Source organism: Ceratotherium simum, chromosome X, assembly GCF_057802395.1.
Source record: "Ceratotherium simum simum isolate JZ-2026a chromosome X, ASM5780239v1, whole genome shotgun sequence".
Taxonomy (NCBI): domain Eukaryota; kingdom Metazoa; phylum Chordata; class Mammalia; order Perissodactyla; family Rhinocerotidae; genus Ceratotherium; species Ceratotherium simum.
Window position 1 is genome coordinate 90,295,505 of NC_141940.1, and position 15,112 is coordinate 90,310,616.

The 15,112-nt window shown below is 51.4% G+C and overlaps 2 protein-coding genes across 8 annotated transcripts in view; one reads left to right on the top strand and one right to left on the bottom strand.

The window, feature by feature from the left end:
* Positions 1-1,855, top strand: part of SYN1 (synapsin I) — a 44,259-nt gene extending 42,404 nt beyond the window's left edge. The window contains exon 13 of one of the 2 annotated variants that reach the window (XM_004434993.3): positions 634-1,855. In XM_004434993.3, coding sequence (XP_004435050.1) covers positions 634-769 — 136 coding nt within the window. In that variant the 3' untranslated portion in view covers positions 770-1,855. The remainder of the gene's footprint in view (positions 1-633) is intronic. The other variant, XM_004434995.3, reaches the window with a different exon arrangement.
* On the bottom strand, positions 1,736-12,403 carry ARAF (A-Raf proto-oncogene, serine/threonine kinase). Of its 6 annotated transcripts, XM_087427786.1 has the most exons (17): positions 12,257-12,403; positions 11,043-11,119; positions 10,723-10,877; positions 10,447-10,550; positions 9,620-9,722; positions 9,375-9,529; positions 9,164-9,262; positions 7,330-7,486; positions 7,204-7,219; positions 6,980-7,125; positions 6,692-6,894; positions 4,793-4,969; positions 4,646-4,692; positions 3,989-4,107; positions 3,648-3,779; positions 2,513-2,647; positions 1,736-2,321 (listed from the first exon to the last, which is right to left on the bottom strand). In XM_087427786.1, exons 3-17 carry the CDS (start codon positions 10,816-10,818, stop codon positions 2,187-2,189), a joined length of 1,824 nt encoding a protein of 607 aa, XP_087283912.1. In that variant the 5' UTR covers positions 10,819-10,877; positions 11,043-11,119; positions 12,257-12,403; the 3' UTR covers positions 1,736-2,186. The 6 variants fall into 6 exon arrangements, with proteins under 6 accessions (XP_087283912.1, XP_014646513.1, XP_087283911.1 ...); XM_014791027.2 differs by lacking the exon at positions 11,043-11,119; XM_087427785.1 differs by lacking the exon at positions 12,257-12,403 and having other exon boundaries at positions 11,043-11,957.
* Positions 12,404-15,112: the final 2,709 nt, after the last annotated feature.

A 15,112-nucleotide genomic window follows, 5' to 3' on the forward strand; every position in this document is an offset into this window, starting at 1 on the left:
TTCCTCCCCAGCCTGACTCCTCTTGGTCCAATTCATAGTCCTCCTATGTCACTTTACACTGTTCCCAGTCGGTCCTCATACTTTTCCTACAGGCTCCTTTCTGGTCCATCCCCAAATCCTTCTGGTCCATCTGTCTCCTCCCAAATCATCATACCATTCTCTCTGCCTCTTCTGGTCCATTCCAGACCTGCCCCCACCTTAGCTCAAAAGTCCTCCCTGCCCCTCCTAGCCTGTTCTTGGTCCAGATTCTCCTCCAGCTCCCTCCTGTACTCCTTGCCCTTCAACTGGAAACCTCCCTGCCCACATCTTCACCTTTATATCAAACTTCTCCCAGTCTAGCCTAGAATTTGAAGAGAAGATTCAGCCCAAGACTCTTCTCATTAATCCTAGACTTCACCTTGGATCCAAGTCCTCCCTGCCTGGCCCAGATCCCACCTCCTGGCCCAAGGCTCCCCCACTCTGCCTGAGAATCCATGAGTCCAGGGCCTTGCTGGTGGGTGGGTGGGTCACAGGCACAGCCCCAGGACCAGAGGGGCAGGGCTGGGCCGGGCCTGGGGTAACGTTGTGTTTCTCTCCCCCTCCTCCCTTCCTCTTCCCCCCTTCCTCCCACACCTCCACCTTGTCTCTCTCTAGCAAATCCCAGTCTCTGACCAATGCCTTCAACCTTCCAGAGCCAGCCCCGCCCAGGCCCAGCCTTAGCCAGGACGAGGTGAAAGCTGAGACCATCCGCAGCCTGAGGAAGTCTTTCGCCAGCCTCTTCTCCGACTGACACCCCACCCTGAGAACCCTCAGATCCCTGGGCAAACCCTTTCTGGGCCCTGAATCCATTGCTCACTTTTGGAATCTCCAAATCCATTGAGAAGCCCTCTCCTGGTTCACAAGATCCCTCTTCTCACTCCTCAGAAAGACCAAGTCCCTGGGGAAACGTCACTCCCGGTCCTAAATCCAATTCTGCCGTTTGGAGTTCCCAAGTCCTTTTAGAAACCCACTCCCAGTCACCTCAAGACCTACTTCTCAGTTTTAGAACCTCCAAATTCCTGAAGACCTCCACTCCTGGTCCCCCCAGGGTGCACTTTTCCTCCCAGAAGCTCCCAAACACCACGCAACCCATTCTGGCCCTAACACCGCTGAGTCCCCTCCTGGAGCTCTAAAAGTCCTGGAAAACTCTACTCCTGGTCCCAGATCCCTCAAGCACACCATGTAATCCATCAGCATTTCCCAGATCCTTAAGAAACCCCTACCTTTGAGACCCTTGCCATGGCTCTCCCATCTCTGGAGATCCACCTCTTCAAATGCCACCACCCAGCCCCACAAGGATTTCCCTTTACCTCCCCTCCAACCGCATTCAACACCCTGGGAGCTCCTCCTACTGCTAGGACCCCTCAGTTCCCCAGGGACCTCTGCCCCACTTTTCTGCCTCCAACAGCTGTCTTTAAATATGCAAACTCCACCGTTCCTCCCAGAATCCTTTGCACACGGAAGGCCAGTGGTCCCCCACTTCCCCACCTTTGCCGTGATGTCTGTGTCTGTGACTGACGTGGCCTCCTCGCGTGCCGTGCTTGGCATATGTGGTCCTCGTTCATCGTGCCGCCTGTGGTGATGCGTGCAGTGGCGCTGTTTGTGTGGTCCGCACCTCCTCCCAACCTCCACTCCCTGCCTGGACTCACTCACCCTCACCCCTCAGCGGCTCTGAACCCCACGAGAAGAGTCGAGAAGCAAAATAAACAAGCAAAGGCCCAGCAGAATTCTGTGCTTCTTGGTGAAGAAAGAGGGGAGTCCTTGAATGGCGGGGGAGACACCGGGGACCCCTAAATCCACACGGAGTGCTGGGGACCCCAAAATCCAGTGGAAGGCACATCAGGCACAAATTCCAGAGAGGTTCTGAATGGAATCCCTGCCACAAATCCCAGCCATTGGAGCCGGAGGAGCTCCCGAATTTAGAAGTATCCCCAAAGCCAAGAGGAAACCAAATTATGGAGGAGGCAGGGGTCTCGGTCTTTGGGGGGGTCCCCCAATTCCAGAGGAACTAGGAAAGCACATGGAGATGAGGGACCCCCTCATCTCCAGCGCGGAGACGGGAGATCTTGAGGCAGTTATCAGGGCAAAGACGAACACTGATTGGTTGGTGGGCAGGGCTCCTTGGCGTGGCAGGCTGAGATTGGCTCCCTGGTGGCTGGGGGTGAGGCCTAAGGCACAAGGCGGGCTGCGCTGAGTAGGCAGGCAGGCAACTCATCAGCCTGGGTGCGGTGCAAGGAGGGTTCGGAGGCACTCCGCTCAATCTTGGGGAGTGACCGCTGCAGCAGCTCAATGGTGGCCAGAATCTGGGGGCGGGGGTGGGTGAGGAGGGGCGTCCAGAGCCACATGGGCACCCCAACACCCCCAGCCCCCAGCCTAATGGGGAAGCACACACTGTCTGAGCCTTGATGACCCACGGTTCACATTCACACCTGAGAGTCTTCCTCCTCCTCAGAGTCCTCCTCCCCAGGGTGTCCAGCCCTCCCACATGGCCCACCTGAGGGAAGAGGGGCCGCTCCTCCCGCTGGAACTTGAGGCAGTCAGCCAGCAGGCGCCGCATGGCCTTGGGGCAGTTGCTGGAGATTTTGCTGAGGTCCGGGGACAGATAGCCACGGCCCACCATAAAGATAATCTGGGGGGGGCACGAATGGGGTGATGGGGGGGTCTGGGCTAGGAGGCCCAGGGAATTCTGGGTCTCTAGGGACTTGGGAGGCTTCTTTTTGGGGAACTAGGGTATTCTGGATATTGAGACCCAGAGGATTGTGGGTATCTTGTGGATCCAAGGAGTCTGGGTCTCTGAGGACTTGGAAGGATTCTCTGCTTGCAGAACAAAGGAACTTAAGCTTGGGGGAAGTGAAGGCTGATAGGTGTCTGAGGCCCAGAGGATTATGGCTACACAGGTTTCTAGAGGGCTTAGGGGCCTGGAAAGTATTGAGTCTGGAGGAAACATGAAGTTCTTGGTCTGGAGGGAGCTAAAAGAAGTCTAGCCCTCAGGAGCTTGTATTTCTGTGGAGGTCTGGGGCCTGAGGACTATGGGTCCACGTGGCCTGTAGGACTGTGAGTGCTCAGGGCCCAAAGACTATTGGTCTCCAGAGCCTAGAGGATCCTGGGTTTCTGAAGGCCTGGGAGATTCCGGGCCTTGAACCTGGAGAGCTGTGAGAGTCTGGAGCCTAGAGTATTGTGGGTTCCAGGGCCACAAAATCTGCCAGATACCCAAGGCCTTAATGATTATGGCTATGTGTGAGTATTCCAGAAACACAAAGGTATTCTGTTTCTCAGAGAAATGGGGTTCTGGGCTTTGGGGACCTGGGGGATTTTGAGTACCTGGGTCAGAGGACTGCGGGTATCTAGGAGCTCAGAGGGCTTCTGGGTGTTTGGGGCCTTAGGGAGATTCTGGGTATAGGGGATTCAGAAGATTTTGGACTTTGAGGACCCAGAGGATTGTGGATGTGGGGGAAGGAGGGGATTCTGGGTATGGGAGACCCAGAGGATTCTGGGAGTTCTCAGCCCAGAAGATTTGGGGTTTCTGGGGGAACTGTGGCATTCTTGGTCTGTGCAAAGGAGGAGATCTGGAGTTTGGAGGCTGAGGAGATCCCTTAGCCTGGGAGATTGCAGGTAAGGTGTAGGCTCACCTGGTCACGGCTGCCAATGTGGCTGTAAGGCAGTGAGCCGGTCATGAGCTCATAGAGCACAACCCCATAGGCGTAGACATCCGACTGGAAGCTGTAAGGGTTCGGGTCCTGCATACGGATCACCTCAGCCGCCTTCAATAGGCCAGACCAGGCAGGGGGGCCATGGAGGTCAGCAAATGGCTGGCCCATAGTCCCAGATCCCACTAGCCACACTGGGGACAACTCACGTACCATCCATGTGAGGTGAAACGTGAGCAGTCCAGACACCCACACCACCCCCCACGTCCCAGCCCAGCAGCCCACATCCCTATGGGCCCCCAATCCCGCCTGGCCCAACTCACCATCCACAGCACAGAGCCCGAGGGCTGCTCCAAGGGCTGGGCCCCGCTCCACCGTGTCTTCACCGTGGCCAGGCCGAAGTCACCGATCTTCACTGTGAGCCCCTCGTGTAGGAAGATGTCCACTGGGGTCAAGGGCCACTACAGGGACTCCCAACAGCCACGCCTCTCACCCTGACTGGGGGGCTCTTGTTAATGCCTCCACACCAGTCATGCCTCTAACCCTGACCAGAAGCCCCCCGATGTCACACAAACTAGCCACAACCTTGACCTGGGTGGGGAGTTCCAATTAATGCCCCCTATACTTGGCCCCCCTGTGACTCCTGACCAGGAAGCCCCTCTAAGGGCACCCATACCCACCATGCCTGGGACCCTGATCAGGAACTCCCCATATTGCCCTCCACAACTGCAGCTCCACAGACCCTGACCAGAGTCCCCAAGGACAGCACCTGAACGAGCCACAGCCGTGACTCCTGGCCAAGAGACCCCCATCAAAGGCCCCTCACCAGCCACAGCTCCGCCACCTGGCAAGGGGCCATGCCACACGTGCCCCTCCCTGTTCGTCCCCAGAAAGCCCTCCACAAGAGCCATCCCTCTAAGCCCTCACCCTGTTTGACGCCCCCACCCCAGCCCAGCCCCGAGACAGGGACAGGTAGATACTGTTAGACTTGAGATCTCGATGGATGATGTTCTTGGCATGAAGGTAGCTGTGGGGGTGGAAGCAGGTGGCAAATTGGCTGGGGCTACCTCATCACCCCACCCCCAGATTCCCCAGGCCCCTCCCAGTCCCCACACTGGGAGGCTCACTCCATGCCCTGGGCAGTCTGCCGGGCCACGTCGATGAGCTGGACCATGTCGAAGCGGGTGTCGGCTACATGTAGGTGGTGATAGAGGCTGGAGCCCTCGCACCACTGCGTGATGATGGCAAATCCCGGCCGGGTCATGAAGCCCATGAACAGCAAGATGTTGACATGACGCGTCTTCCTGCAGGCAGGGAGGGCGGTATCAGGGCAGGGAGGAAAAATAGCAACTGTCACTCACTTTCTGAGCATCAGGAATGGCACTGTCATCATTTCCACTGTCTTTCAGGAGGCTCAGGGCCAGACTGTGGCCAAATTCAACGAATTTGTGAGACAGCTGAGCTATGATTCCGTGCTGGGGGCTTACGTCCTGAGCTTTTTCCCAAAAGCAGGAGGGAGGGATTACCGCCCCCACCCCTCTACTGACCAGTAGCCTCTTAATCATTAACACTTGCCACACCTCTGACCCTGACCATGACCTGGGCCTGTGATGATTTTACAGATGAGAAAGTGGAATGCCAACCTTCTCCACTGATCTATCAGCATAATATTGATAAAATGCCAGGTAAAAATATCAGTAGCATGTGATGATATCCTATTAATCACCACGAGAGGCTTAGAGGTAAAGAGTTTGGAGTTTGGACTCAAATTAGATCCTATGTTCCAATCCAGGCTTCCTAGGTACTCACTGTGCAACCTTGGGAGGACACTTAACCTCTCTGTGCCTCATTTTCCTCAACTGTAAAACTGTGATTATTATATTAGCTACTTTATAGGCATGTTGGGAGGAATAAGTGAGGAAATCATCTGTAAGGTGCTTTGAACAGCACCTAACACACGTAAGCACTGAAAGTTTCCCTACCCTTGTTGTTCTCACTACTGGGGACCTGGGTTTACCTCACAGAAACTGTCACACTGGCCATATGAGTCTGTCTGCCCTCATTTAGAAGAAAACCTTCCTTCCTTACAGAAGTATTAACTACAGTCATAATGGTAACACAAATGCAAACAACATCCACGATGCTCTACAATTCTGCTCATGTCACAGCAGATAACAGAGTGCGTGAGCACTCTTCAGAGCAGTCAGATTATGGTTACAATATTAATATAATGCAAATGAACAGCATGCTCAAGTCATCGCCATTTCACAGAGAAGAACGGAGACTACAAGTTTTCTTACTGTGGCATCCATTATGAGGATAAATATTAAAACAGCACAAGGAATTATGATAACATCAACTCTAAGCTAATTGTGCCCATTTGTCAAAGAGGAAAGCCCAGGCTGGGAACCCCGGCAGCGGAAATAAGCAGGGCGGCAAGAAGGGAAAGCCAGGGCTTCTCGGCATGCATGAATACAGTATTAATGATATATTAAGTAAAGCCACCACTCATTAAACAATGATTAAATTATGGTTCTGATTATAGTTAATAACACTGTTCTGTAAATTATGGCGTTACTATAACTAGTAACAAGAATGCAACACAATAAACATAACACTGATGTAGTACAAGCAGAGGGGAAGGAAGGACCAAGCCCTCCTGGCAACGCGGTTAACTAACATCATGCTATTCACGTTAAGTACACGAAGTAACGTTAATGAGGTCTTGCGGCCATCCCCATTTCACAGCAGGCAAACAAGAAGACCCATGTTGGCGGCAGAGCCGTTTATTAATATCAACATTAACCCAAACACAAACAATAACATCATCAGAGGTCCTCTAAACCTACCCATTTCCCAGAGGGAAAAAGGCATCCTTGAGAGAGAGAGAACTTCAATCACGGTTCTAACGCCACACAAACACGGGTGATGTGCGGGAAGCGCCCTGAGCACGGCCCTTCCCCAGAGAGGCACCGAGGCTGTGCCCGCCGCCCCCACCCCTCACCCCCACACGCGTGCAATCTCACCTGAGCACCTGCATCTCGTTCTTGAAGGCCTGGGCCTGCTCAGCTGTGGGTTGGGCCACCTTGAGCACCTTCACGGCCACATCACCATGCCACCGCCCGCGAAACACGGTGCCAAACGAGCCCGTCCCGATCCTCTTCAGCAGCTGTACCTCACTGGGTGGCACCTCCCAGTAATAGCCTGAGTCCCGGTACCCCAGATTCTTCTGTGGGCCACATGGGGGGCATCTCAGGGGCCTGCCCACATCCCTCATCACGTGGTGCCCCCCAAAGGTTCCCCCTGGAGCTTACCACTTTCTTCTTGTCATCAGCCAAGGACTTCCGCTCCCGCTGCTCTGATGGGGACTTGGAATGTGGGGACTTCCTCCCCGAGGACACACTGGCCGGGCTGGGGCTCCCCCGGGAGGCTCCATCACCACCACTTCTACTACCAGCAGCTGTGGTTGTGGAGAGGGTGTGAGTGGAAGCAAGCAGGGTGGCGGGCGGGCTCAGGGCGCAGGCAGTGGGGGGCTCACCATCAGTGCTGAAACTCTGGGCAGTGGAAGAAGACGGACGGGAGTCAGAGAGCGGACATGGAGGCCAACAGGAATGGCTCTCCCTTCTGCCCGCTGCTGCCCAGTGACTGCCCCCCCGACACCAACCTGGATGAGGCTGGAGTCCGTGGGGGCTGTGGTGCTAACCATATGGACGTTGGGGGTGGACGTGGAGCGGATGCGCTGCAGGGGGGCGTTGGCCGAGGCAGGGAAGGGGAAGTGCTCAGGGTCACGGTGCTGGGTGCAGGAGCTGGCAGGGGAAAGGCTGTGAGATCACCGTCGAATGAACAGGAGACCCAATAAAGCCGCCCCCAGCCCCGTCGTAACAGTGTGTTTAGCTCACACAGAGTAAACATCCACTGTCATTACTATTATTCATTTCTTCCAGAAACATTTATTGAGTGCCTGCCGTGAGCCAGATACCATTCTAGGGAGTGGAAATAAAACTGAGAGCGAAACAAATAAAAGTTCTTGCCCTCGTGGGGCTGATGTTCCAGGAGGGAGAGAGAGAAATAAAAAACAAATAGTTAATATGTCCAATAGTGATAGGTGCAATAAAAAAATAAAGCAACGTAAGGAGACAGACAGTGCCCCCGGTGATGTCAGGAAAGGCTTCTCTGAGGAGATGACATGTGAGCAAAGACCTAAAGAAGGGACAGTGAGCCACACAGATAGTGGGGGAAAGAGTAATATATGATATTTCATAACTAAATGTATTATTCAAATATATTATGTATTATATAATATACAGCATATTATCTATATTAAAAAGGCAATGTTGCAAAATATACATATCACAATGTTATATGTTATACATATACGTACATGTTATACATGATACACGTTACATATATTATAATGTTACAAAAATATTTCTTAATGTTCCCTTCACTATCCTGAAATGAAATTCATAAGTAATTAATCCACATACACCCATAATTAAAAATAACACAATACCCTAACTTTACTATTTTCTATACCATAGTCCCCCTTATCCGTGGTTTCACTTTCCCCGGTTTCAGTTTTCCACGGTCAACCGCAGTCCGAAAATATTAAATGGAAAATTCCAGAAATAAACAATTCATAAGTTTTAAACTGTGTGCTGCTCTGAGCAGCGTGTTGAAATCTTGCGCTGTCCTGCTCCATCCCACTCGGGACGTGAATCATCCCTTTGTCCAGCATATCCACACTGTATACCCTACCCACCCGTTAGCCCATTCGTTAGGAAAAAACATCGTATCTACAGGGTTCAGTACTATCCGTGGTTTCAGGCATCCACTGGTGGTCTTGGAATGTATCCTCGACAGATAAGGGGGGACTACTGTATTACATCAAAATATATGATGGTCTACATTATATAAAAATATAACACATGATATAATAAGAAACATACCATATAAATATAGATATTATAAAATATACAATATAGACATATAAAATGTGTATTATATAAACTTATGATGTATTAGAATAATAATATATTTTAACATAGAAATACTATAGTATTATAATGCTTAACATAGAGAAATAAAAGGGAAATTATGATAAAATAACATGTATTTCAAAGTGGAAAGGCTTAAGCATGGTGATACTAGAATAATTAACAAAGCAGTTAGATGCTCATATATATATTTATAATTAAGAAGAACTTATTATTCTGCACCAGATCTTTTCTAAGCACTGAAAATGTCTTAACTCTAACCCTCACTAGAACCTATGTGGTAAAAAGTATCATTATCCCCTCTTTATAGATGAAAAAACTAAGGCCCAGAGAGATTAGATGACTTGCCCAAGGTCCCATAGCTCCATGCCCTTACTCACACTTGTAGGTGCTCAATAAATGTTTGTCAAGTAAACGAGTGAATAAACTATGGCTTGTGGTCTACAGAGGCCTCTAGATCTTTTTCTCCTAACAGAGGCCCTTTGGCTAAGGCATCCCTACCTGGGACCCTGAGGGGTTAGCGGCTCATTCAGGGGGCGGTTCGAGGGAGCCTCGTGCTGTCTGGAGCCTCCGGACAAATCCTGGACACTGTGGTGGAACCTTGAGGGCATTAAGGGTGTAGAGCAAGGGGATACGGGTCAGCTGTCTGTAAGAGCCTTGTGGCTGGGCCTTTGTCCTCCCCATACCCCCACCCACCCCAGGCCAGGCTCACTGTCGGCGGTTGGTACTCATGTCGACACAGACTGTGGGGACCTTGGAGGAACAATGCTGGTGGAACTTGTAGCCACAGGTTTGGCAGCGGAAGCCATGGAACAGAAACTTAAGGCAGAAGTCGCAGAACGCCAGGCTGAAGAAGGTCTTCCGTACCTGCTGCCACAGAGCAGGGAAGGGTGAGGCCTGGTCAGGGGCCCTCCCCCCAGGCCCACGGTCTGCCCCCACCATGCACCCCGCACTCACAAAATTGTGCATGGTCAGCGGGACGTCTTCGAGGACCTCCACAATGAGCTCCTCGCCATCCAGGGGGGCAATGGCCGTGTCCCAGGCAGTGACTGTCTTTCTCCTGCAGGAGGCATGGAAGGGAGTGAATGGGAGGGTAGACGGGGGCCATGAGGAGGCAAGGAACACCCAAAAGTCCCTCCAAGCCTGCCATCCATGGAGTAATATCTGGCTTGTTTAATTCTCATCACAACAACTCCAGGAACTAGTTGCTATCCTTGCCCCCATCTTCCAGATGGGGAAACTGAGGCTCAGAAGGATAAAGTGACTTGTCCAAGGCCACAAGGGATTGTGAGTGGCTGGACAGTGTGAAGAGTCCAGGCTTTAAACCACAAGGCAAGAAGCAAATGAGATAGTGAATAAACAACTAAGAAGAGCCAAGCAAGCCCCTGAAACAGCGATTGATGAGGCATTGAAACAACAAACAAGAAGCAATGTGTGAACTGAATAAAAAAATGAAGGAGCCCCAGGACAGAGGAAGGCATGGAAGGTCAGGAAGACCCAACTCGCCAGACAGAGGATGGGGAAACGGAGGAAGGAGAGAGCTGACAAACTGACGAAATAGGGAAAGAACAAAACAGATGGACTCCAGGAGGAGGTGACAGAGCACAGTGACGACCTGGAGGCCAAGGAGACAAGGTGTGGATCTTACAGGCCAATGAACTAATGAAGTCAGGCGTCACAGATTCACTGAACTCAGGGCAAACTAGTGGCGACTCCAGGACAGAGTGAAGAAGGAGGGGATGGGAGGACGGGCACCCAGCAGGGGGGATGGGGGGTACACTTACCCCTTGATGAGCCGGTAGACCACGCAGCAATCCTGGTTGAGACCCCGCACCTTGAGGGCCTTGTCTAGAGAATCGTAGACGCTCATGCCATCCCGGACAGTCACCTGTGGGGGACGTGTGTGTGCAGATGTAGGGGGTCAGTGGCCAACAGAGACCCCAGCCAACTCTCCCATCCCTCTGCAAAAGCCTCCTCCCAGCCCTACTCACCCTTCTGAACCAAGATTTCCAGCTGGGGCCATCCCCGCCCCCCGCCCGTTTTGCTGCCAGCAGACTCACCACTGTGCGTTGCTTGTTGGGCAGGTACACTTTGACAGTGCCCACTGCCCGGGATGGCTCGGCCCCATTGGCAGGGGGGCCCCGTGGTGGATCCATGGAGCCTAGGACTTTGTCAAGACGGGCTGACGTGGGGCTGGGCAGGTGCCATGGGGCTCCTGGAAGACAGAGGAGGAATTCAGAGGTCCAATAATGATAGTCTGGAAGCAAAGGCAGGGGACAAAAAAATTCAGTCTGGGGCTCCACGTCATCCCCTGTAGCCTAATTTCCACACAACAGCCCAAAGGATCCTGTTAACGCCTTGAAGTGGATCCAGTTCACACCTTGAAGTGGATCCAGTTCCTCCTCTGCTCAGCCCCTCCTGTTTGTCTCATTCTTAAGTGCCAAGGTCTCCGGTTCACTGCATGGGACGGAGTGGGGGTGGGGGACAACACAATGAGAGGCAGCACACACTGTCCTGGAGGGCACAGGAGTCCACAAGTCTCTGTGCTGGGGGCTAACAGGGAAGTCAGCACACACTGCACCGCCACCTGTTAGGTACATAAGGGACATGAAGAGGCTGTCCCGGCTTTTAATGGAGAAGGGGGGTTACCAGAAACTGGTGAGGGAGGAGTCACAGACATGTGATGGGGAATGAATGAGGATCATCAGATATTGCCCTTAGTTTGGGGGAAATGGCAGTTGCACCAAAGAGTGTCCTTAAGGGCACTGTGGGCATCCCCAAGCCCTGGGCTGTAATGATTGTGGGCCCACAAACACGGTGGTAGGTGGCTGATGGGAGTAACCAGACTGTGATGGGGAGTTCACAGAGGCTCAGCAGACACTATGCTGAAAGGAGATGTAACAGGGGTCACTAGGGACTGTAACGGGGAGAAGAGTGGATAATGGGGGTCACCAGACACCGTCATGGGGAAAAGGAAGGTAATGGCGCATCACCAGACACTGCTGAGGTGAGATGAATGGGACTAAAGCAGGCGCGGGGGGGCGGGGGGCCTCCAAAATTCTCCCTGACAACTAATGAAGGGGCCACAGACATATCACTGGTGATAATGGAAGGAGGCCGGGGAAGATTAAGGAGGAGTAATGGGGAAATCCTCAAACATTCTCCTAGTGGGTCAGACACTGATCCAGAGTAAGGAAAGCGAGTACTGAGCCGCGTCTCCACGCACTCCCTGCTGTTGGTAAGGAGGAGTCATCAGATACCTTAAGGAGGTTAAAAGGTAATACAGCCACAACACACCACAGCCCAAGGCCCTTTCAGGCGAGCCCCGCCTACCGAGGGCCTTCTAGTTCTGCGCAGGCGCACTGCCACAAGCGGCGGGCGAAACCATCCCCCGCAGCCTTGCACCCCTATTCCTGTCTACCCCCCCCCCGCCGTCGACGATGGTCTCGCCCTGGGTCAAACCACTCCTCCGGTTCCGGGCGGGGGGCGCCGGGGCCCAGGCGCAGCCATCCTGGAGCTGAGCTTTCGGTCCCGGCTCCCTGCCCGTGCCCGGCGGTCGCTCCAAAAACCTAACCCTGCCGGGCCCGCCCTCACCTGTCACGCCGCTACGGCCGCCGCCGCCTCCATCTTGGGCCTGTCTTCTTGTTTCCTCGTAGAGTCCGCCTCCACCGCCCCTCGGGTTTTCGCCATTGGCTCCGTAGGACTCAGCCCTCCATCTTTATTGGATTAGGATCACGCCTGTCAAGGCAGGACCGGCGGAATGTGGGTCGTGTTCCGGATTAGGAGGGGCTGCCTGAAACGTCGTGGTCTGGGGCAAATTCGCACGTCCTGAATCGCGCAGGCGCAGTCGAGAGGAAACCTGTGTGCCATGGGCTTTAACCCCAATCGTGCCATGGCGGAATAAAGCAGGGCTTTTTTCGGTCACTTGAGGCTGACTTTAGGGGTTCCTGAGTCTGGGCGGGAAATTCTTAAGCGCCCTTTGTGCTCTAGTGACCCAGAGCCCTAAGTACCCATTTGGGATTTCCCTGTGTCTGAGTTTTACCATCTTTGAAATGGGTTGGAATAAGCTGAAATATCTGCAATGTTTTTCAGTTTTAAAAGGCTGTAGTCATAGCCTTTGATAACAACAGGTCTCTAGTGTGGCCGGCGCTGGGAGTCTGGCCCTAGGAGGGTCGGCCTGCTCTTCTGAGAGCATTCCTTTGGAATGCAGTTAAGTATTTTGAAAGACTAGTTGTAGATGGCCAGGTGAAGAGGGGAGGGAAGCGTGGATCTGGAATGGGGCACAGTGCAGGGAAACGTGTGGAGCTCTTGTAGGGTAAATACAAATTTTTTTAAAGTTGAATTTTCCCTGGTGTCAAAAGTGAAAGAGACTTTCCACCTTTTCTTTTCTTAGAGCATTTCCTTTAGAGAACTTGTAATTGTAAATTTTTTCTGTCCCTTCGAGATGTATGTAAATCTTTTTAAACGCTAAATAGGCCTCCTGCCAGTTTTACTACCCAGGCATGTTGTTCTTTTTTTTTTTTTGTGAGGAAGATCAGCCCTGAGCTAACATCCATGCTAATCCTCCTCTTTTTGCTGAGGAAGACTGGCTCTGAGCTAACATCTATTGCCAATCCTCCTCCTTTTTTTCCCCCAAAGCCCCAGTAGATAGTTGTATGTCATAGTTGCACATCCTTCTAGTTGCTGTATGTGGGACGCGGCCTCAGCATGGCCAGAGAAGCAGTGCATCGGTGGGCGCCCGGGATCCAAACCCCCAGCCGCCAGTAGCGGAGCGCGTGCACTTAACTGCTAAGCCACGGGGCTGCCAGGCATGTTGTTCTTAAGGGCCTTGGAGCCATCTCTTTGAAATGTAAACATCAACGGTGATAGAGCACCTATCTCCCTGGGAATTTGACCTAAGCAGCTGGCTCCAAGTTGTTACCTGCTTGTCAAAGAGATAATATGTTTTATGTTTCCTTTAGATAAAGGCAGATGGCTACCCCAATTTCCAGGTGAATTTGATATGAACTATGGTGCTGTCAAGTTTTCTCACTTGACGACAAGTTATCATCTTTCTTGAGAACATGTACGTAATGGGTTGTATTTGTCCGGCTATATAAAAGGATGAGGTTCCTTTCTGTCTTCCCAATCTCTTTAGCGAATTGCTTGTGATGTGCAGTGCAGTCTGGTTTAACGCTTATTCCATAATAAAACTATTTTATTCTTGTCTACCTTTTTTTTTTTTGGTGAGGAAGATTGGCCCTGAGCTAACATCTGTTGCCAATCTTACTCTTTTTGCTTGAGGAAGATTGTCGCTAAGCTAACATCTGTGCCAGTCTTCTATTTTGTACATGGGACGCCGCCACAGCATGGCTTGATGAGCAATGTGTAGGTCTGCGCCCGGGATCCAACCCTGCAAACCCCAGGCCACCAAAGCAGAGTGCTCGAACTTAACCACTACGCCACTGGGCCAGCCCTCTTTTCTACCTTTGTGGAGAGGGTTCCCTGGGTTGGCACGAGATTTTATTTTTAATTATTTCCCCAACAGTATGAACGGCCTGTTGTGTTTGAAGTGATTACATTCTCCTGTTTGGAGCCTCAGCATCCCTCTGCGATGAAATAAGAAAAATCAGAGAAAGGTCACTAGGCGAGGGGGCCTCAACATGCTTCAGCTTATATTTATTAAATGTGTTTTCTGCCTATAAGGAGAGAGAAAAAAGTTCTGCTTACTGCATATAACCTCCATTTCCCATCACCCCTTTTCTATTCGATCTTTACCTTTCAATGGCTAAAATTAAAAAGACCGACAATCCCACATATTGATGAGAATGTGGAGCAACTGGAACTTTCAGACATTGCTATTGGAAGTGTAAAACGATACAACCACTTTGGAAACAGTTTGGCAGCTTCGTATAAGTTAAACATAGACATACCATGCAATCCAGCAATCTCATTTCTAGGTATTTACTCCAAAGAAGTGAAAATATATGGCCAATGGTGTGCTGGTAAATGTTTAACAACCACCTCTCTAGGAAAAAAAGCGTTTGCCAACTATGGTGTAAAAACTCCCATCACGGCTTTCAAACTACTAATATGACATCACTGAAGCAGAGTCGAGAACAGATTTGCAAAATCCCCTCTGGTGAGCCCACCACAGCATGCTACTGCAATATGTCCGCACAAAAACTTGTACTCAAATATGAATTAGCTTTATTCATAATAGCAAAAAACTGGAAACAGCTCAGGTGTCCAAGAAGGTAAGAATTGACAAAGAAACAATGGGGTCAATGAAAGGGAACAAACTACTTCATACGTCTATGAATCTCGTAGACATAAGGTTGAGTGAAAGAAGGCAGATACAAAAGAGAAATACTGTATTATTCCATTTGTATGAAATTCTAAGCCAAGCGACACTAATCTATAGAGAAGGAAATCAGACTAGTTGTTGTCTTGAGTAGAATGACTGGGAAG

Coding starts and splice junctions, on each gene's coding strand:
- ARAF (XM_014791027.2), bottom strand. CDS start 10,818: ATGGATCCACCACGGGGCCCCCCTGCCAATGGGGCCGAGCCATCCCGG. Junction 4,970..6,691: donor AACGAGATGCAGGTGCTCAG/GTGAGATTGCAC, acceptor CCCTGCCTGCAG/GAAGACGCGTCATGTCAACA. Junction 4,108..4,645: donor TCGAGATCTCAAGTCTAACA/GTATCTACCTGT, acceptor TGACCCCAGTGG/ACATCTTCCTACACGAGGGG.